This window comes from Ischnura elegans, chromosome 10 (assembly GCF_921293095.1).
Source record: "Ischnura elegans chromosome 10, ioIscEleg1.1, whole genome shotgun sequence".
NCBI lineage: Eukaryota > Metazoa > Arthropoda > Insecta > Odonata > Coenagrionidae > Ischnura > Ischnura elegans.
This window is the reverse complement of record NC_060255.1, coordinates 67,046,258-67,070,456: the sequence shown is the minus strand read 5'-3', so window position 1 is coordinate 67,070,456 and position 24,199 is coordinate 67,046,258. Positions and strand designations below refer to the sequence as shown.

Below are 24,199 nucleotides of genomic sequence, written 5' to 3'. Positions count from 1 at the left end.
TGAAGATGGGGAGAAAAATCAAACACACACTAAGTAACAACTTGGTAAAACTGCCACAGAGTAAGGAGGTGCAAAAAGAAGCTTACAGATAAAGAGCAGTAGTGCACCAAATAGAAACTCCAAAAACTCTCTAAGCACAACACGTCTCTCTACAATACAAAATGTAAAAGAGAGGAATATGTGAAGGAAAATATCTCACTACATGCCAACAAGCTGTTATAAGATCTAAATTGATGCCATAACCTAAAAAAAATAGCAAAATCGACAGAGACCAGATGGAATAACGGATATTGAAGAGTAACCATAGGGATTAGAATAGATCAGAATAGATCTGGAAAATCAGAATAATTAGGAAATGGATAACTGTGTACCAACAAAAAAAGGGATCTGAGGCATTTTTACATTCCGATTAGAATAGCAATGTGAAAATATTGAGAAAATTAGCACAGCATTTGTTCCAAATTTAACAAATGCTGTGCTAATAACAAAGTCTTTTCAAATCATTTGAGTAAATTTTACACAAATAACTAATAATATCAATTACAGAGTACAAATTTTGGCAAAGCAAGGAGTACTGAATTTTAAAATAATTAGTTGAGGCAAAATATTAATTTTTTCCTTGATCATCAAGCATAAAAAATATTTTATCATTTGTGGTGTTTGAGTATTCAACTATTTGAGTTGCCTATCCCTAATTATACCTTACAGAGAGCCTTTGTAAATCTCATATCATCTAATTAGGATTTGATTAGAATAATTTCATGCATGGAGGGCAATGAATAAGTTAAATTAAAAGGTAATACATATACAATAACTAGCTAAGATAAGGAATAAACTAAATAATTTCTAAACTTACCAATTCAAATGCCATTAATGCAGGAAGAGATGGAAGAGGAAAAAAAATTACTTAATTATTTACTACAATAAAGGCATGCACTAGACACAACACCAAATATGGAGCAATTGCATTAATAAAATGCTCAATTCATGTATTCCCCTTTAAATGATTTAGGGATTACCCAGAAACATAAGTGGATAGCTAAATTTACATTCTTAGTTTTAAGTTAAGGATGATCTTACAAATATGCTCAGCTAAATTTTAGTCATTGAATTCAAAGCAAGCAAGCAGACTTTAATGGGAGAACATGAAAAATGACAGCTTCTGAGACTAAAGACCTCATTGTGGAAAAAATTATTCTTATTTCAGCACAGTACACTCAGGTGTGTCAATAATGGGTGGTGTGAAACACATATGAAATGCAAAAATATAATGAAAAACTTCTTCCTAGAAACCCAATATGAAAAATACACAAAACCTATATGTACCTTTTATATTTATCTCATTATCATTAGGACGATTCATTTAAAATCATTTACACAAGAGACTAAATTTACATATATGTATGTATATTGTAAGTACTATATCAACCTCCACTTTGTACCTAATGGGTTCACTCAAATATTCCTAGAGCATTTAACTTATAATGTGACTTTTTTCAAGTCTCAATCCTTGGATATTTTGTTCCACAAATGGCAGCTTGATCTAAGAAGCATAACCACGGTCGGCCATGATAGAAAATGTGAACCAAATTGAATCTGTTTATCTTATTCAGAAAATAATCCTATGTGCAATTAATGAATTATTTCCTAACAAAGGAAAACAAAATATAAAAGACTTCTATAGAGTGCACTGTGATGGAAAAACTAATAATTACTTCAGCTATGATGTGAGAATTTGAGCACTGCATAAATATTACCAATATCCATTGCTTTCCCTGGTTGATCCTGCCGGTACTCAAAATCATGTAGCCTGAGTGCTGGTTGGGAAGGTCCTTCATTTCCCTCAGATGTCCAAAATCGAAGAGCACTAATTGAAACTTTAATGATTTTGAAAGCACATGAGAACCCTACACAAGACTCGGAATCAATGTTGACTAATGACTACATATTATATCTTATTGATAAAAACATGCATGAGTTGCTGCGACAATAACACACATGTAAGATGTAAGTTCATAAGTAAATTAAGGCTTAGTGAAAAAACACTGAGAAAAATGGTAAATATAGCGACAATAAAAACTACTGTAATTCAATGCTTCATGATTTCTACAGGATTATAAATAAGAAATATCAAATAACATCCAAGCAAAACATTGTTGTATAGGAATGTCAGTATGAAACATAGAAAAACATTAACAGCTAATAAGTTATTATTAGGTGCGAAGACTTATGTTGTGCAAGGATGATGTAGGCAGAATTTTTTGGGGTTTCACAGCATTGTAATGGAGTGAAAGGCAACAGTTTCTCCAGAATTTTAGCAGATGTCATCAAGTTGAAGTAGTTGATAAATTGTGTTTTGGCCATCATTATATAGACAGCTAGGCGAGGCATCTCATCTCTGATTAGTCTGCGAGTTGGCATACCAACCAATGATGTGGGAGTAGGGATTAAATAGTCTCTACCATTTTTGTGACACCTGGAAAAAGATTCCTGCTGCAATCTAGGAGAAACTGCTGTCTTTCACACAGCTACGAAAGAAACCACCAATAGCTCACAAATTCAGGTATGGCATTTTGAGGAAGCAACCAACAACTGACTTAATTCGCACCACGAGGGAAGAGTAGGGAAGGAAGGGTGGAGAGAAACCCAGTATTGTCACTGGCCTGCCCTTAATGAAAATGCCAATGGGACCACAGGTTAACACCCCACCTGATGGACTGTGCCGTGCTTGAAGAGCCTTCCACAAAGCACTCGAGCAGAGATCGGACAGCATCTGAAAAATCTCCACCACAGCTTGGATGTATGCAGATGAGGTGGTAGGGGATAGGAGGAAGTTGAGAATGAGCTGCAAGATAACATTGTCCTCAAGGGAAGACCTCATCCCTCAGACATGTTTCCCAGGCATTGTGATTCAGTAGTCTGTTATTAACGGGAGACCAGCTACTCGAGTGAAAAATTTGTTGAGACTGCCTGGCTGTGATATTCCCAGAGCTCTCTGTTCGTTTGTTGAAGAGGTTGCTTAAGACGACATGCTAACCAAACTACGATTCTGCTCCTACTCTTGGGTAATGCAAGGAGGGGATGAGGCAGCAATGTTTATAAGGCGGCAGTCACCTGTAGAGTGTGCCGACATGTCCCTTGCACGGTCAGCCGAGATCGATCGAGCTGCTCCAGGTGGCAGCACGCCCACAGGATCCACGCCTCCTCCCCTGCCTGCGCCAAGAGAGTCGTCCCTCTCCCCAGGGTCCATAGACTTGGATCGTGTCTTTGAGCGGCCCAGGCGGCGTTTAATCGTGCCGAAGAAGTCCCTCCGCTTCCGGCGGCTCCTGCCTCGCTCTACAATGCACAACAACACACCCTCTCTACATTATCACATAGTATATTGCCAATTTTACATGAAAATGACATATTTTGTTTATTCATGACACCAAATTTATATTTTTACAAGTATTTATTCCTAAGTACACATGAACTTGGATAGGGAACTCTCTTGCTAGAGAATTGTGTATTTTCAGAGTCTGGCAAGGGAATTAAAGATATGAATTTACTGAAATTTTGGAAAAAGTAAATTCACGTTTAACAGAATAGTATATGATAGTTTTATTAATTTTTTTTTATTTCCGTCAGTTGGTATATGCTTTTTTTGTTGCTACTAGAAATATTTTCCACATTACTAAGTTAAATGTCCATATCATAGGCATATGTCATATATCATATAACATTCTCGATCATTTATATTTTATTATTATCTGGACTTCACTTTACATCCATTAGCGGAGATAACCACATTTAAATGAAGTTAATGATAGTACGTATTAAATTACTTCTTCTCAGGTTGTAAACGAGGTTAGATGGTCCATATTGTCTGAAATCTCACTAGAATTCTTTTCTCGCATCCTCAGGGCTGAGGTAAGATGCCGAAGTTCAGTCTTTTCATTACTGATTGGTGGTGTCTCATCCACTCAGTGCTGCCCTTTGTATTATTAGGTTTAAAATCTTGCTATGGGCAAAGTCCCTGTTGATGTTATTGATGTGGAGCCTGATCTCAACTCTCCCCCAGGTGATATGGACCCAATGTCTTTTGGAACCACCCAGGACTGCAATGTTCTCTCGAAGGATAGAATGGTTCTCTTTAATTGTGTGTTCAGCCACAAAGAAAAGAATTCCAGCAAAATGCCCGCTAACATGGACCATCTGACCCATTGCAATACCCGAGAAGAATTCATCCACCCATCCCCAGAAAAGCATGAATCCTTTCATCAATTTTAGCATTAATTTCAAATAAGTGTACCACACATTTTATCAAACTGTAATGATTTCCTATTCATATTTCTTGAGATTATTTGCGGGTGCATTTTTTCTACGCCTCATCTCTTATACTCACTGACGTGCCTTGTATCTGAATAAATACACTGATTTCTTTCTGATGCCTAAGCAAAAAATATATAATTATTATTACAAAATATGCAAAATGAAAGAGCCCTTAGTCACAAGAGATACACTCACCATCTGGCTCTAGGGAGCTGACGGTCTGTCCATCACCTTCGGAGCCTGTCGTCCCTGTCTCCCTCATCCCTGGCTGCTGAAATGGAGCGCAGACAAAACATATACTCCCTCAAACCAAACAGCAATACAAAATCCATAAAATAGAATGCACAGTAGAGTTTCATAAAATGTATCTATAGGTGCAACAATGGGGTTGTTCACTCCAACAAAAAATCACAATTCATTAAAAGAATTCAGAAGATGGAAAGGAGAAATAAATTGCCAACAAAAAAATCTCCCTCATTTAACAATTGAGTGCATTCAAAGGGGAGTGAGCACTCAGAGCTTTGGCTCACCACAGGAGTGGACTGCTACATAGTATACAGCCTCTCTGAATGGAAATAGTTGAGCAGGCCAGTAATTAATTATGCACTTGGCAAGGGACTATTTGATCATCTAGCAACACACCATTGGCCGCCTAGAACTAATATTTAACCTTTCAGAGACGAGTACTCAGGAAAGTAGCTGCCAAAAAGACCGCCCCATGGAATGACTGAGCTCTTGCACTGAGCTTCTATGTAGCCATCACATTCAGGGGCAAATTCCACAGCTGCTGCTGTAGTTCTCCGAGAGTGCACTCCCCTTAAATAAACCCATTCTCTCATAAGTTTAAAATAAAATACCTAAAATTCGCAGCCCACTTTTCATAAGTTAGTGACATCATTAGAGTTCGAGTAAATTTGCTGAGTCCATCTTCTGTGCTACTGCAACATTGCTGTTTATCAGATGACAACCTCACCTCTCACCTTTCAAGAGCACTTATCATGTTATATCATCATTCACACTTATCTTTGACCTGAAGATGTAAGCAGCGCAGAGCTCTCAAAACTGTTGTCACCTGATAAACAGCAATGCTGGAGTAACCCAGAAGGTAGACTCAGCATTTGTGCCCCATGAAAGCCTTCATTTTAACTTTGCATTCATTTACTTGTTGAGGGAGGACTTTTCATTGGGGGATTTAATCACTAGTATGAGGGTAAACAACAACAGATCACTTGAGCCCAATGTGAGGAGCTTAGAAGTAGGGGAGAGGTGGTGACCCACTTGGTAGGAGTTTATAATGTCATCAACTCATCTGCATTAGAATTAAGGCAGTCAATTTTTCACCAGGAGTACAGTATATTCTCATGTACCACAGCCCTTGTTTAATACACCTCCCTTGCTTTATGGGCACTAAATTTAGGTAAATATTGATTTTGAACAAATCAGCAGGAGAGAATGGGTATTATTAAACGGAAAACTGGGAGCATCTATATTATTATGATAGAACAGTAATATTTCTCCCTAAAATGATGGATAAGTCGTCCATAGAAATTTTGGTGATATACAACGATTTAAACTGGAGGGAATCCTGGGAGGAATCCATGCAAGTAGTCAACTGTTTTCCACAAAGCAATGAACTTCCTTTTACATTCGGCAGCCACCTCCTCAGCAACTTGCTTGCCCACCAAGCACACAAAATAAACAACAATGACAGCAACTATGGTGGGTGGGCCCACATTTAATTGTTGCCACCGTCAGGGAAAGATTAAGGAAACAAAGCAATTGATCTGCCGGAGCTTGTTGATTAATTAACTGTAATTATGTGTCCTCGCTATCAACACCATTAAAAATGGATATACTTAGGTGATACACCCACACATTCTGTTTTTGATGCCACTAAAAAGGAAAAATAGGTCCTCATGGTAAATGAGATAATACGGAAGCTCGACAGATTGAAAAGTGGAAGAATATGGGTCTCTTTATTTTTCCATTTCCATCACAACTGGCAATAAAATAAAATTGGTGAACAAGTCCATTGCATCAAAATAAATTTCCAGTTACTAGTGAATGGAAAAACCCTTTAAAAGTGGGAAAGTAGGGTTTTCATGAAAAATGATTTTCAAATGAATGATACTGACTATTCTTGCCACTAAAATAAACCAAATACTCAACTGCTCCGCAAAAATATAAAAAATTTATCTGGATCACAATAAAACCACTCAAAGAAAATTTAGCACAATTCACAAAACGTTAACGTTAGAGTCAAAATGCAAACAAGAAAAAGTGACAAAAGGAAAACAGAGGTGGATTATCAGCAAGCACACACATGATATATGAGAAAAATTCAAGCAGAATATTAACACAATTATAACAAATAAAAATTGCAACACCCAAGAAAGAAGGTGATATATTTATAACCTACTGCTTGAACGGTGGTGAAATTCACATTAATTAACATGGGAAAAAATTCTCCTGACCGGGAATCAAACCATGGACCTTGGGACCATGGTGACCATGAATCACAGAAAAAGTCATCTCTACCACGTTTTTGGCAGTTAGTATTTTCTGCTTTCTTTTCCTAAACATCAGATCACATCCTACAATAGGAAAAGATGTCTTCAAAACACTCACAATAAGTGAGACTACAGTGCAATAACTTCAAGTCTTATTTAATAAATAATATTAACAAACTACTGGTTGATGGTGTTACAATTAAAGAGGTAGACTTGACAAATAGAAAATGAAAAATGGTTCGTAGAGTAAATTTGAAATGTCCTTCGCCAAATCCCTAACATGTAGGGGTCTAGCTTTCATATTCTTCAACATGATCTCAATTTAGAAATATTTAATGCCTGGTATACAATGGGACGTAAGCTGTATGACATGAGCAATTGGAAAGATGACCTATCCAATCCTCATGGTTTACATAGACCAAATCAGAGAGCATGGTGAGAACGACTGGTGTCAGTACAGTGTCTAGCCAAAATGGATGAGTCTGATAGGTGACCAGTTCACTTCAGTTCAGTTGACCACAGCCATGTGTCCAAAAAAGAAGACTAATGGAAAGGCATGGCATACGTGGCAGGAATAAAAAATATTAGAGTGAAATTATGTTTAGGCTTCACTGAGCAAAATATCACATTTTATATTAACAAAATTTGTTGAAAATTAGATTGATGTTAACTAGCACTAAAGAATTAGGGAAAATATCAGCATTATGCATAGCAAATATATACTGACAATACTTATCTCAAGTAACTCGACGAGGATAAAAACATCGAAAAATTATGTCCAGAGTCATAGAGGGCATAAAAAAGTGCATTTAGTCTGGGAGAATACATTTCGAAAATAACACTCAGCAAACTTCAATATCTTGAGAAAAAATTAGATAAAATCACAAGACATTCAATCGGAACTCAAATGTGTCCATCTATGCCTTCATTTTGAATGATTGTCATGAGGCTTATGGCATCTGCAAATGGCTAATGTCCCATAATAGACCATGCAAAAGCAATAATACAAAAAACATGACTTACCAGCAGAAATTTAATGACATTAAAATGTAAAAATTATTGACCCTTTAGATTTCTGTGAGCTCATTTCTAAATAGAACTTGTTCCACTCACACATTTAACACATAAATTTAGCTAGGCTTGTGCGATGAGTTGATAAAGTTGAATCAATTTGCATAACTTAAGATGATTTTAGCCACAATAGCGAATGGAATGTAATTGATCATCAACAATAATTCATTGATAAAAACAATGATTCAAATGAATAAACACAAAATGTTGTTGTCAATGAGTCACAGGGAAATGCTGCGTCAAATGACCAATGTCTACTCACTAATTAAAATGATGTAGGGTTTCTATTGTCTTACCCACAATAAAGTGATGCTTACACTGTAACTTGGGCTTTGAATCATTCTTTACCCACGTAGCACAAAGTAAGAGAGCATAGTCTCTTACTTGGTGCAAGGGATTACTATAGATATTATAATCCCTTTCCCATTTGTAAAAAAATGGGTTGACAGCTTACTGTAAGCTGAAGGCTCTAATAAAAGTATTATCTAACCTTAATGGTCTCCCCTGTAATAAACTGCATAAAGATTATACACAGTTTACACCTCGATTCTCGAGTTTCCCAGGGGAAATTCACTTGAAAATTTCAGAAGTGCCCTTCAAATTTTTAAGTTTTTAAAAGTAAACTAATGAGATGATAGGTTTTATCTGAAGTAATGAGTATAATACACGAGAAAATTATTCTACCCAAATAATTGATGAGTGAATTCGTCATCGCACAAGCCTTATACTACATATTTAGATATGCTACTTGAGACTATAATGATACCTGGTCCGAAACTTCCTGCCAGCATCCTTCCACGGTCTGTTCGACCTACTCACATAAGTGTCCACATGGCATAGGACGAGGAGACACAGAGAGAGAAAAAGATGAGGGAAAAGAAAGAGAAGTCGAGGGTGAGAGCACAATCGGAGGAGAAAAAACATTTTAAACACTCGAAATGACATCCAACATACCATCATGACATGCTAAATACATTAAACAATGTATAATACAGTAGAATGCTGATCATCCATCAAACCATTGATCATACATTGGATCATTCACCAGTCCGTTCCTAACCCAATCTGCCTCAACCTGACCACAATAAGGAGCTCATTCACGGTTCATACCAATTCTTCCATTATCAATATCCCTGATTTTTTTTATTCATTACCCCTTAAATACAACACTATTTGGTCTCTACATAAGGGAAGCTACAATAAATAACAATAGATGAACACAAACATCCATGCCCTGGATAAACCCAAGCAGGACTCCAACCCACGACCATTGGTTTAGCAGGTGAGGACTGTAACTTGCCATTACCAAGGCCAGCTACTTTTCCCTGATTTTTAGTCCATATGTTTTTAAATTTTCCTGACTTCATATCAATAGCACAGCAGTCGTGTTTACGGATTTTATGAAACAATGCAGCAAGGCATATTGGAAAATATAGTCAAGTAGTAGTACTTGCAGAAAAAATTCAATTAGTACCAAGTCAGTGCTATCCTGCGCTGCTTGTTCACATCAATACTCTGTGCATTCAACCATTACTTACAAATTTTAATTTTTTGCAGCATCTTTGGAGTTTTTTCCTTACATTTCCATGACTTCCAGTACTAATTTTTATTTCCCTGACTAGTATGAACCCTGTAATAAGACCCTTAGGTTAGGTTTTCAAGAGGCATACAATTGGATTTTTTGTCAAAATTCTTTCGAGAAGTTAATGAAGAAATATATAAAGGCTTTGTACAACCATAGAGTGCGTTAAACTCTGTGGCTCAACTTTTGAAATCCCATTGCAATTCTTATGTTGAAAACCTCTGGGATTGCCGAAAGATATTTCCTTACGGGTTTCTGAGAACCTTGTTGATATCCTATCTGAACTGACTGTGGTAAAACCCTAAGCTCCTTTTCATAGGGCAAAACAGAAAACCTCAAGCAAGTCTCTTGCAAACTTCTACTCAAGACCCTCCTTCAAATTCTCCTGCAAATTGACTGCTGTGTACCCTCCACATATCTTATTAAAAATCTCTTCATAGCATTAGAGGAATCAACTCATTTTCATCAGGGTATCCCCCCTTACTCTACCTGTCCTCCCCTTCTTCAGTGTGGCAAGGAAACCAAGCTCTGGCTTTGAAAGTGGCCATAAATGGATTGCATACCTTATTCAATTACCTATCTGTTTTTGCATCACATGCATTACCATTGCCAAGATAATCAGCACTCCAATGTATTGAAAAATAACATATATTTGAATGCCACACAAAGGTAACTTTCATCATGCTCTTCCAGCAAAGATATCTTTCAAGAAGGTAATGCATAGAAATCTGAACTTTGTCTCTACTTAGCTAGGCGATAATATTTACTTTCATTCTATGGATACACTTTCCCATGGTGGATATGATATCCAATGTAATACAAAATCCCCATTTGCACTAGATGGCATACCTTTGAGGGGGAACATATCCATGGAAACCAAGTATATTCTACTTAATTGTCCTAGATGGGGACTGACACCAACTGGAATTTGTTCCGACTTTAGGCTGATTGCATGAGCCATAAAATGACAATGAAAGGCTGACTTAAGCTCACTCTTAGCTTGTACAGAATGAATACTAATACCGTTTCCCTTTTCTGATGAATGACTGATGCAAGAAAGGCGGCACATCTCTCAGGATTTGATTTACAACAGTTTATGTTCCCTGACAATTCTTCCTGCATCCCCAGAGATATCTCGCTCTCGCATATGCTAACGTTAAAGCATGAACTTAGAAGGAGCTAATGCCACTAAATGAGCTGACCCTCTTACAACACTCTGCCGTACCTTTCATCCAAAATGATGACCATTGATTCAAATGCTGACTCAAAAATGTTTGGGTGGGCTTTTCATGCACAAGAATGTCTCCACTCCAGGAGATTTCATAGTCTCAAACATAAACAGGCACCATTTCCTCATGCCATAACAAAGACAGAAAAGGGTTCCCTAGCAGCATAGTAATTACTTTTTGGATAATATTTTGCACATATTTTTTCATCATTTATTACTCAAAAAGATATAGCTTATATGTTGAACATGATAAGACTTTTTATCACCAAAGTTATGTTCACCAACTACCTATATCATTTTGATCTAACACAGATATTATAAGGTGATACCACATAAAAGCCAAAGGAAGAAATCGTTGTCATAAATTTTTGAAAACTCATTTGGGATGTGGCTATAAAAAATATTAACCGGCCAAAAAATTATCATTTACCATTACTTAAGTGGATGATTTGTATTAGCATCATTACTTTCATTATTAACGATGATATCAACTTTTGGTAAAAAGGGTGATTTTTTTGTTTTTTGACAATATTTTTTGACAAAGTTTTAGTGTTATCTAATTTTAATAGCCAAAATGACATTTAGATTATAAACATTTTTTATCTCCTAAGGGAAGAAGTGAAAGTGATATTGGTGATACATAATTGATATCTTTTAGGTAAAAAAGGCACATGATGCTGCTTGTGTTATATGCATCAATTTGAATTTTTTATATTGAAGCTTAAAATGCATCCTCTTAAGTGATGATAAAATAATTTTGCCATTCAGTTTCAAGTCAAATTAATATTTAATGCCCAATATAAAATAAGGTGAATAAAATTTGGTAAATTCAATTTATACCAGCAAATATTGGTTCTATCTGCAGAGTCTACAAGGTTCTTTTCCATAATAGCACACAAAATGTGCTACCTAATTGTAAAATAATAATTAGATATTGCAACTGCAAAGTTTTCAATTCAGCAAATATGATGGTACAAAATATTTATTTAAATAATTATGAAAAATGAATTTTTGTGCTTACCTTAACAACATGAGGTTGTGGTTGCTATTTCCAGAGAGCCCAGGAAAAAACACAAGCATTAGATCACACCTTCAAACTTTAAAAAAAACAGAGATATGTCACACAAAAAACCATATCTCTGATGTCTAGAGTAGATGCAGATAGCTATTAACCTAAATGAATGAACACCAGGGAACAAAAAGAAAACCCAAGGGCACAGAGCAAGCTGGATTTAGGCTTCATAATTTTTACGTTAATATTTTCTGCATTTTGAAAATTTATAGAGCTCTGAAAAATATAGGGAGCAAGGCTTGTGAGGCTCAATGCAAAAATAGGTGGGCACAAATCGAAGCAAATTGAGCAGTTCAACTATTTGGGCAGTACGTTAGCGGAATACGGACACAGCAGTAAAGACATTAGGGACAGAATTACTTTACCAAAGGAGGCTTTCATATATGTATAAGAAAGTGCTGATGCGAGGATAGCTACATAGGATTATAAAGCCAAAGTAGTCACCCTTTAAAAGTTTAACCACTATACCTAGGGAATTCACAAAACACTTTGCATTTGGGAGGCACCAAATTTACGATAACTATAGGTAACTTTGGGTACAACTACATGGTCTTCAAACTCATCAAAAATCAATCTGAATTTCTTAAATCAACAGCACACTAAAACACAATTCTAAAAGAACTACAGAATGGAAATCAGAAAACTATCAAAGGTGAGTACTCACATATTTAGCGGCTTACATCATGATAATAGAAAACCAAGTTAAATTTTCATATGAAAATTGGAGATCAGATTATTTACCACTTAAATAACTTGTGAGTGTAGATGACTTTTTAGACAATTGTGATAATTTAAAGTTTAATATTTAATTTGTGATAAAATTAAATTTAAAAAAATTGGGCCATACCTCAGTGCATTCGTAATATGTACACTTTTTCTTTTGATTCCATTCAAATATTACAATTGAGACCAGTACAGAGAGTGAATTCTAGAAATTGTCGAGAGGAAGGCAAAGAAAATCAAGGGTAGGTATTTGCAGATCATTTGAAATAAATAGCTAACTACATTTTCATATTGAAAAACAAAAAAATCTGCCGGAGAAAAATGTATTGAAAAGATATAAAGCTGAAAGAAAAAACTTGATTTTTCTTTCAGCTTTACAAACTCCATCACAATCGACAATATGAAAGAATAGTTAACAATAAACATTGATTCCAGACAGAGAAATCTATTTTTTTCTGAAAAAGCCATCGAAAAATCAAATTTTCAAAAGGCATATCAAAACTTTCCCATTTGTGGCCTCAATACTGTCATGGTGCGATATAAGAGACTCTATTCCACCATCTCCACAAAGTTTAGGCCCATCTTGTATTTGAATGTTATTTGAATTTCATTTAAGTTCAATAAGGAAAATTGGAAAACAGGAATTGGAGAGGAAAGCATTACATAATGAGCACACACTAAACAATCTCTTAGACTTCAAAAAAGCATACAAATTAAAAGTGGCAAAGCTTAAAGGAATGTGAGTGGATTTTCCAGCACATTAGCCCATTATAATAATACACAGACTTGATGGGAACAAGTGTAGAGCAACAAAAATAAAGGTAATTAACAAGATACACATATGCACCTGTTCAACTAACTCAATTCCATCTGATGAGTAACCCACATAATCGGTCAATCCATTTCTTCTATTTACCCAAGTAACATTGACCGTTGGGCCTCGGTTGGGGAACCGTAGTCACGGTTGGCTCACTGTGGGTGGATATGCCTACCAAATTCCGCTGTTGGCCCAACGCAGATATTGTTCGTCGGCCCAACGAAACGGTTTATGCTGTTGGCCCAACGGAAATCCCCAACGATGGCCCTACGAAATGGATTATCATTGGGCCACCGTTGGGACATCATACCATTATAGTACGATTGCATACGTTGCAGGATACACGGTTCACATAGTTCCCTAGCAACCTAACAACTAAAACTTGTTTGGTTGTTAGGGATTGCTTTTATATGTTAATGATTCACTATGTCTTTGTGATAGCAGTTAAATAAAATAAGTCGAGTGCTTCTAACAAAAATAAGTCATTGACCTCATTTGGTAAGTCTTACAAAACTGGCATTCCTAAAATCATGTTACCTTAAACAGATAGTTTCGTGGAATTTTAAACTTTTCATCATGAATTTAGATAGATCGATATGTATATTTTTTTTCAGATTGTGGCATATCTAGTATCAGTGGAAGTTTTAATGAAAACAGTGTTTCAATGGACAAAGTGAGTGATTTAGACCTCTCTGAAGAGAATGAGATTGAATTTATATGAGTAAACCTAAATAACATCTGCACAGTTATTATTTTATGGAAAATACATCAACTATTATACTCAATCAGTGTTTCTGTGATTCCTATTAATATCCCTAAATCTTGCACTTATTGTTAGCCATATTCTACATATCCTTTTCTCCAAAATGGCATCAAATTCCATTTTGCTTTGTTTATTTCTTTCATTATCTATCCAAATCTGCATGTAGAGGTCTCATCTCTCTGGTATCTTAAATGAACATCGCTCATATGCATTTGATTTATCAAATTTTACTTTTCCTTCCCATGTAATTTCTTGAAGTACCTATCCCCAGTCGAACTTGAATTTTATTTCATTTGCTTCTTTAATTTTCCAGGTTAAATCATATTCCATATTGCGATTCCTGTATCTTTCATTGCGTAGTGATTGCCAAAGTCGTATTCAATTATCAGTCCATCATTCTAGGCTATCATTGGTTTCATTGATTTTAGTTTCTTTTAGCATGTTAGGACGTTAACTCTATACAGAACCCATGCCCTGAAAGACCTCTATGGTATATCGCCTTGTCTGGCCAGTCAGGTGAACTTTGCAGAGCTTGAGTGTCCTTTTTGATGTACACCAATGATAGACATTTACATTTGGTTCATGGGAAATCATTAGGTTTGCTGTATACCAGATATAGGCGTCTACATTTGGATTGAATTAGGTATAATGCTAACTTTGTACTCTCAGTAGGGATGTAAATCTTATGTAGCTTTTTATAGAAGTTTGCGCAAGTGTTTTAAGCATGTTGATATGATATTTATAATAAATATTTCCATCAGAAAATTTCTTATTAATAACATTTTGTAACTGATAGTTGTAAGAAATTTTCTTATAGAAAAATTTTATAAGAAATTTTCGTATTAGAACATTATTGGACAAATTTCTTATAAGAAAATTTCTTATATGAAATATGTCCAATTTCTGATAAGAAATTTTCTTATAAGAATTTTCCAAGAGGGGGGTTTTAGGCGCAAGTAATACTTAGGAGTGTGGGAGTATTGCATACCCGCCAGGGAAAGCAGGAGTTGCGGGGTCGTCCTCCAGGAAAGTTTCAAGAATAATGGTTCAAAATGGCGAGTTTTACGGCTTTCTGGGGGATATTTGATTAATCCTAACACTATGCTATGAGTAATATAGCATTGTGTTAGGATTAATTAATTTATAACTGATCCAATTAAGTAAAATGGACTAAACTTAAAAATTTCGTTACCGAAGACCAGAGAATAGGAATTGTGAAGGCAATTTAATCAAATAACTCAGGGGTGTACATCTTGCAGTGTGACAAGGAGGATTTCTTTGAATTACATACCTCTTAGAAGTGGTACCATTGGTATAATTGTAGTAAAAAAATTAGTACCTGGATGCAAATTACAGTCCACCCAGATTTTATCTAAGTGTGTTTTGTTGCCCTACAAAGAAGATGGACAGTTTTTGTGTGTGCCATATTGTAATATAGAAAGGTGCTGTTGAAATTTTCCTAATTTTGTCCTAATTTGTGAAAATAAAAGTTGGGGACCTTCTGAAATGATATTGATCTTTTGTTTTCCACGTTTAACCACTGTAACCTTACTTTGTCCAATAGCATTGATTGTTTATGTCTTTAATTTCATTTTGATTTATAGGGAGTTAAAGGTAAAGATTCTATCTACCGGTATCGTATCAAGTGAGAAGGTAAATTAATTTAACTTTCATTCTATAAAAATGAGAAATGCCAGTAAAATATAGCTTTTGTTGGGAAACGGATGGCAGAATGTAAAAGGGCCAACGGTATATCGTTGGAGATTTGTTGGCCTTGGGTTGGGAATACGAAGGCCTGACTGTAATGCTCTGTTGGCCCATCGTTGGGGAATCGTTGGTTGGGATACGGTTGGCGAGGTGGCCAAATCATACCATGGGCCAACCGCTGTGTCCCACCATCTGCCAACAGAGGGCCAACCAAAAATGTTACTTGGGTAAATCCTTGTTATTGAAGTTACCTGGTCTGCTCAAACAATTCAGCCCTTAAACCTCCACTCTCAACCTTTAACCAGGCAATAAAAGTAGATATATATTCCAGAATACAAATAATAGAGTGTCTATTTTGAATGGGCCAAGTGGTCTATTTCCATGAATATGGAGGAGGATTGGGGTTTTGATCACAAACCTGATATCCCTTTCGATGAGAAATTTGAGAATTTATTTTCCGTTATAAATACTGTTACTGTTACTAAATAAATTCACCTAGATATTAAAGGTACCCACTAGAGTCTCCCCAGGTTTTTTGGGGAAAATTAAAAAAGTTTATACCATTGAATGCCTTCTACTCTGTGAATTAATATAACTATCTAAATGTAATGTAATGTGTATTTTACGACTGCATATGTTTCCTACCTTGACCTATGTGTGTGATCACGTCCTGCGATCAATAAAACTTATTATTATTATTATAATTACTTTCAGAGTAGGTACTTGGTGTGATTTCAAAACATTAGAAAAAACTTTTTAATGTTGTATTTCATTGCACCTATAAAAAATTCATGCTCCTCATTAAAATAGTGGCACATAGGCAACACTAATTTAATGTATTTTAAAACTTAGATTAATGCCATAGAGTTCCTAGTCCAAAGGCTGCCTCTAAGAGAATTGTTAAACCTTGCCTGAGTGCAAAATGAGGGACAAGGTCAGAAGCAATAAGAGATGAAAAAGGAAAAATATGGGGATTTTCCATTGTGAGAGTTAAATAAAATTTTCAAAGGTGTCAAAGAAGCATTATCTAATGCACCAACAATTCCTGTTACGAGCACATATTGCCCTTGCTACAGGCAAGCCGCCAGTATTCTGACTCCAAAAGATTATGATGATAAAAAGGAAGCTGATGCTTATGTTTTAATATTTATCAACCAAATTCAGTCTTGAGAATAACATGCCCTTAGAAAGAAAACATTTTCTCTCTAATGATGCCTCGAAATTTGTTGGGATACTTTTTTCCCCACATACTCCAAAATAAATGTTTCACTGAAATCGATTTAGCCTCATTAATTTATTCAAATTAGTAGTTTACTTGCATAATTAACAAGTTCTAACAGGTTTCTTTGATTAATACACCCAAAATAAAGCAAAATTTCATGTATCATTACCTGGTGTGCTGTGTTATTCAATCTGATCCATTCCCCCTCTCCCCACTGCAAGTTCTAGTTACACCACTGACACTTAAGCTTTGCCACTACAGAATTTTTGCAAATGGTAGGGCATATTAATGACACAAAGAACCATGCTATAAAGAATAAGGAGCAGAGAGCATAGTTTTTTTTTGTGGAGACAATGTTCGCTCACCCTCTGCACGCTGTGGATGATGAGCGTGCTCTTGCTCGGCTGCACGGCTCCCGGAATGCGAGTCCTCGCCTCAAGGTCCCTGAGGGCAGAGTCTGTCAACACATCACCTCCATTCGTCAGGCTCTCTGAGACAACAAAGTCGCCATTTTATCATTTTTACCACAAACAAAAGACGCTAATCAAGAAGGAAAGAAAGGCCACAGCCGAAAGACCCAAAAAGCTCCTTTCTACTTTCTTTATCTAAGGCTGGGTGCTTCATGCAGTCGCAAACCTCAGTTTAGAAAATAATTATTTGAGATGGAAATGCTCCAGACCAATGGATAGAACTGGTTTTTCAATGATACTCCAATAAACCAAAATAATAAAATAAAATATAAGTGGTTTTGCATATACAGTACAATCTCAGAAATCTGATGCATAGAGCAACCATGACTTAAGCTTTTGAAGACCATTGATAATAAATTAACTTATTTTTTTGGTGATTCCCTCATATTCTTATCACTTAATCTTTGTTTCTCTAAACCATTAATTGGCAGGTTGATTGTAAGCACCATATTACAGGAAGGGTGCATGAAAATAATACCATTTGCCAAATACTTTTTAAAATATAGGTAATTAATATATTTCCTTCAATAAATTAGTTTTCTTTTCCCTGTGCAGTGGGTCACATAACCTAAACTTCATATAGGTTAATAATTGTTTTTCGGGTTAATGCTGTGTCAGCTAATTTTTGGTGGATGACCGTTATAAAAACTTCATACAGATTATATATATAAAAATAGAACAGACGCACAACTGCATACACTTTAATGGAAAAAACATCTTCCTACATTTGAAAATTGATAAATCTATCATTCAAAACTGAAGTGAGTAATAAAGCCAATGGGAGGTCACCAGCCTCTGGAACACTAAATACATGCTGGATTATTGCAAGGCAGATTACAGAGGTTGTACTGTATGAATGCAAATGCTTTATTTACTGAGCTGCTTTGTTTCAAGAAAATTTTTACCCACACTACCAGTTTTTGCAAATCAAGAAGCATTTTTTCAAATTTTTTCCTTTAATCAGAAAAAAGTTTAGCATGTTCAAAGAGTAGATACTTGTCCAGTGTAGCCTTATCGTATCAATTGGTTTCTCACATATATTGGTCAAACATTAACTAGCTACAGGCCTGCTGTGAAAATGAGCTCTCTGAGGCTGCCTCTGTAAGAGTGTGCGAGAGACAGAAAGAGTGGATAACCCAAATATTCCCTAATATCTTTCACAAATATTTCTGAAATACTCTGACTGGCTCTGAGACTGAATGCCAGCTGAGGTGGCTAGCGGCATGACCACCAAGCAGTCCAAAGGCCGAATGGCATTCACTCCAGGGAAAACCTCTTTCCAGGCCCTATTGCCCATTGCCTGCTTCCTTCCAAAGGAGTTGTAAAGGCAAAGATCTGAACGCTAGCCTAGAAATGCAAATGTTTGGCGAACAACTAGGGTCCTCAATCTAGTTGCCTCCAAGCATGAACTCAGACAGTTGAGGAGCCTAAACACGGAAAATACAGGATGTGTGTTTGCTAACTGGTCTCCATAACAAATAGAGCTAATCTGACAAATTAAAACCTACCAAATGAAAAGCAATGAAATTAATATTAATTAACAAGATAAATAAATAGTTTCACCTGGCATCCTTCCATTGACCTAATGGCCGGTTTGTAAAAAAATTTGCAATAAATTAACCATAGGGACCTACCATGAGATCCCAAAACCCATATGTAAATGTCAAAGTACACAAAAAAAATACCCATGGAACCTGGCTAAGTTAACAAGAAAGTTAGCGTGGGGTATGGTCAACTTTGAATTAATAGGAAAATTGACATGAAACTTTGAACACGCATTTGGAAGTCATTTTTTTGTGTGCTTTTCATTCAAGCTTTGTTAGTTCAAAACATTAATCTTGGAAGAATATATTTCAGAACGAAAAATAGTTTGATTATAATATGGAATTGAGAAGTGAACTCTGGAAAAGACATCAATGTGGCTAAAAAAAACAACTCAATTTCAATATCTCATGTTCAGCAGTTTGCTGCAATATTTCTGCTGAAGAATAATGCATGACATTGACCAGTAAGCAGTAAGCATGGCCCTCCAATTAAACCAGCCTGAAATGTATACCCTCTTGAAATGACCCTCCCAAAAATTGTATCCAGTTTTTCATTAGCAATCTCGTGAAAAATTAATCTGAGTTTTTTATTGCAACATCAATAATTCATCTGGACTGGGCTGAAAAAAAATATGATCCCTGTCCACCACCACAGAACTAAAAAGATCAACATTTTTAGATGCAACAGGTCAATTATCAATACAGGTATCTAGAAGAAATGCCTCAGAGAATGTTGACAAAGTGGGTAGCTTCATTTCCACTGGAGTGGTATTTCCTCAAGTAAAAGCAAAGTTAAAACACGAATTCCAAAAAGTTAAAAATTAATCTTGAGATTATTTTGTGAGCTAAAGGTATAAATATTGATTTTTAACTATCCTTCATCCTGAAATTTATTTCCTACTTTAACCACAAAAAATTATACAAATCATATCATCCAAGAGAAGTTGAGGACAGTGCAAAAAAATAGAGAATATCTATCTTGCATAAAAACTATAACCATGTTCTGAGTAATGTAGGTAGTTAAAAATGGATAGAAGAACAAGTTTACATACTGAATCAAAGGTCTAAAAACAAGTAATGGAAGTAACATAGAAGTTCAGATAGATCATTGATGTTCCCTCCTAACTTACCTCCAGCTTTGGAGAAGACTGTTTTCGTGGTTGTTATCACCTTCCCCGATGGTGAGAGTGTCTTTGAGGTTTCCTTGTGCTTGTAACTTGGGTAGTTGCCTGTTGCAGGAATCTCAGCACCTTCAATGAAGAGGAACTGAAGAGAAAAGAGCATATCAATGAGACTAAATGCAGAAATAGGTCGCTCAAAAAATGCGGCACAAAAAATAACAGGTATGCAGATAACAAGATCTGAATGTTACAGAAGCATAGGAGCTGAATGCATGAAAAGGTTTGGTTTGGCATATGCTGATGGATTACATTCACGGTTTAAGCTATTCAAAAACAGTAAATACCCATAAAAATACCATACTAGTACTGAATATGCAGAAAGAAAACATACAGGAACATCATTTCTGAGATGGATACCAATTAATATCGTCCATAAAAATTTTAGTAAAATTTTTTTGACATATTTCTCTACGTCACTGCTTGGGTGGCCACAACGCATCCCAACCAATGCTAGGTTGCTTATTCAAGAGAATCTAGTAATTTATGGCGTTTTTTTCTTTGTATTTATAAGCTACCTGCATTAGGTTGTAGAAGATGGATTAGAGGGAGGTAGGATAAGGGGTCAGTTGGTGAGTTGGATGTTGTTTCTCAGGATTAGTGGCAGCCACACGAGGCTTATGTCCAGGCTGAAGTCCTTGTTAAAATTGTTCTCGTCTTCCTTTCATACTTCTTTGAGGAGTCTCTGTTTATGTATATCCTTTACTACAGTAACAATTTTTGGTTTCTGTAGAAACATTGTATGGCCATGCGTGTCAGCCATAACAGACATTGTCAATTGCAATAGTGTAATTGCTTTTTCATGTTTCTTTAGGCATGTTTTTACCAATCTACCTGTTTTTCCAATGTCATTCTTCCTTCAGGTTTGGCATAAAATGTGGTAGATATCTTAAACTTACCAGATTTCCTTGAAAAAGCAACCAGAATCAGTCCAGATACATTGAAGCCACCCAAACAGTGACACAGAGACATACTCTAAACATTTCTATCAATAATGATGAACACCAGCAAAAGTTTCAATGAGTCCATACAAGTTATTTTCCAGCACTGAAACCAAGGCCCTTACATATAGGTTATATTGCTTAGGTGCTCAAGGAGACAGTACCCAGATACATTCTGTTACTGATACTAACTACAATCTGTACAAAAGCATTTTCCTTAAGCTGACAGTAACTTGACATCAAAGATGCCCACGCACATTAAAGCATGAACACTACATTTTGTGAATATAAATTCATGTAAATGATACATGGTTTGCGAGGCATAATATTTTCATCGTGGGTAATGTAACACTTGAGCCACATTCCAGGCTGATTTGGACTGGACTTGAACCTATACTTATAAGATTTTGATGAAAATTGGTACACATTTTGGCTTCCTCAAGTAAAAAATACAATTGCAATCTCTAGGTGCAATACTAATTTTTGACTTCATATGGGAGACAAATGCATGTAAGGAAATGATGAGACTTCTCATTTTCCTTGGATTTTTCCTCTACATATAATTTCACTTTCTTGCTGTACTTTAAGTTCCCACCACAAAGCACTCAAATAAGGATTTCTGAAAAATTTCTGCTGATTCTCACCCAGACCCACAGAAGTGAGTCTCTAGCCACCCCCCCACATAGCAACGAACCTCTCAGAGACATCTCACTATGATCTCGAATGTCTCGAATATCGCAAATGTCTCAGAGATGTAATCGTGAGCCGTTCAGGTAATTAAAAAAAAAACTTATTTAAACGCCATCAATGCCTTCCATATTATTTTTCGGTGCAATTGCGCAGTTTTGATTATTAAAATCACGACATTTAATATGGGTTTCTTATTTTCAAAAGGTCATCCATCACAAAATTCGTCGCTAAAAATGATCGAGATAAGTAGGTCACAACTGTATAATTTGCATTTAATTATTTTTTGCCTACATTTTTAAGCATACCATAGTACAAACTCTTATGAGACATCTCAGAGACTTATCTGAGACGTCTCATGAGATATATCATAGACCATTTTTTTGGACATGGTGACATCTCAGAGAAGTCTCAGAGATGTCTCTGAAGCTCTCAGAATGTCTCCGAGACGTAACACGCGATATTCGAGACGCCTCAGAGACGTATCCGAGACGTATTTCTGCTGTGTGGGCCTTTCTCAATTGCTCATTGTTTGGTAACTGATTATATTTTATTTGGTGTTCAGTATATATTGTGTATTCATGGTAACATGTCTTTCTTAGTTCATTTTAACCTTTTACATTCAATGCAGTAGCGATTTAGGGGAAAGACATCAGAATTGGATCGATTTTTGTTTACTGGAAACTAGAGATGAAGACAAGTTGGACTCCACAAAGGCTCAATATGTATGTAGAAGCTTTCCAAACATGATACACACCTCACAGTTGCTAGAACCTAAGTGAAGGCAAAATCCGAAAATGTCAAAAGGGAAAGAGCCTCATATGAGAATGAAAAAAGAATACGTGGCTGAGGAAAAGGGTACATTGATTGACAAGGTCAGAAGATCAGGTTGCACAGTTCTACGTCAATTGACATGATCTGCATTGAATGTGTTCATGTGCATAATATCAATGCATTGTGTACCCACTCTGACATTCAATTCTTTTGACACATACAATTGCTATCACTCTATTAACAAGCTTCAAACCTGGGACACTGCTCTGTGCGTGGCAGTAGAGGGACTTATTCTATGGACAGGGATGCAAGGCAGTTATTTCAGAGCCTGCAATAAATATGAGGGGGGAAACTGCACCTCAACTGTGAGGGAGCCAGTCACGTCATCTGCTTCGTACGGCCGCGACTGGAGGGCAATGACCTGCCGCTGAGATGGGTTCACCATCAGCTCTTCCACGCCCACTATGCCCAGGCCCAGGAATTTGCTTTCTGTCATCTTGGCACCCCTGTCGTAGATCTCAAACAAGATCTCCGCAGAGTTTGGACTCAGGTCACTACAAAAAGACAACAAGGGAAGGGGTCACAACCAAGCCAGCATAAGTAGTCAGCTATCCAAAAATCCTAGGACAGCATCCTGAGCAGCATTCGGCAGGGAGATTTGGTGGCTAGTAGGATGCCTCTACTGATATTTTGTTGCCATTTCGCACACATCGAAAAACCATACATTTCAATGAGTATGCTATATATTTTGCTAGCAGTGCTGAAACTTAAATTCATTGTTCTGTTCCTTATTGGCAGATATAATCTACAGCAAATGTACCTAAATCAAAAAATGGTACTTCAACGGATAGGTATGTATCTCTTTACTGATGGTCTCCTCTGCAGATTTATTGCAGGTAGTGTTTTACGTCCAAATTTAAATAGATCATATTAAATAGAAAATGATCCCAGATAATACATAATGTTGTTCTATCAATGCAAAATATTTAAGACTTTCGGAAACCAAATACATATCTAAAATGGCTAGACTGAAAATTACTTCCACAACTATTTGAAAATTTGACTACTGTACAATCATATATTCTTGATAACCTTTTCCATCTCTGCTAGATGCCCAAGGTACAAAGAATCCCATTTCCCTTGAGCTGACTGGGTATATATTCTCCAGGTATAAAACCCTTTTTTCGGTGGAGTCACCCAAATGGCTAGTACAAGGTTCCTAACCACCAAGACATAGTGAAACACAATCAAATTCAGACTATTATTGTATCCCTCTGAGCCCAAGAGACGGGCCCGAAAAGGGACCGCTCTGACTGCAATTTGAAAATCAACCAATCAATCCGTTAATCAAAAAAATGATTGTTTGGATTGCACTCCCGCCAATCAAGCAATCAAGTACGTCTTTGAACCGTGTTTCTGTGATGAAAAATAACAATTTTAATAATATTGCTAACAACATGGCTGAGGAACCACCGGCAATTGGCCATTCTACCAACCCCGTCAACGCCCCCAGGTGCCATATGGCACCCAGTGCAGTGCCGAGCCAAAACTCCTGCGATGCATTTAATATGTGAATTTCAGCATAATTTCTGTGCACAT

General features: G+C 36.3%; 1 protein-coding gene across 7 annotated transcripts in view; it reads right to left on the bottom strand.

Moving 5' to 3' along the window:
• Window positions 1–24,199, bottom strand: part of LOC124167265 (phospholipid transfer protein C2CD2L) — a 92,534-nt gene that overhangs the window by 14,121 nt on the left and 54,214 nt on the right. For 3 of the 7 annotated variants that reach the window (XM_046545153.1, XM_046545151.1, XM_046545154.1), the window contains exons 7-13: window positions 22,959–23,154; window positions 20,151–20,286; window positions 17,372–17,496; window positions 11,724–11,747; window positions 8,659–8,703; window positions 4,507–4,582; window positions 3,115–3,336 (exon numbers count right to left, since the gene is read on the bottom strand). In XM_046545153.1, the coding sequence (XP_046401109.1) occupies window positions 3,115–3,336; window positions 4,507–4,582; window positions 8,659–8,703; window positions 11,724–11,747; window positions 17,372–17,496; window positions 20,151–20,286; window positions 22,959–23,154 (824 nt within the window). The remainder of the gene's footprint in view (window positions 1–3,114; window positions 3,337–4,506; window positions 4,583–8,658; window positions 8,704–11,723; window positions 11,748–17,371; window positions 17,497–20,150; window positions 20,287–22,958; window positions 23,155–24,199) is intronic. The other 4 variants (XM_046545156.1, XM_046545152.1, XM_046545157.1 and 1 more) reach the window with 4 other exon arrangements.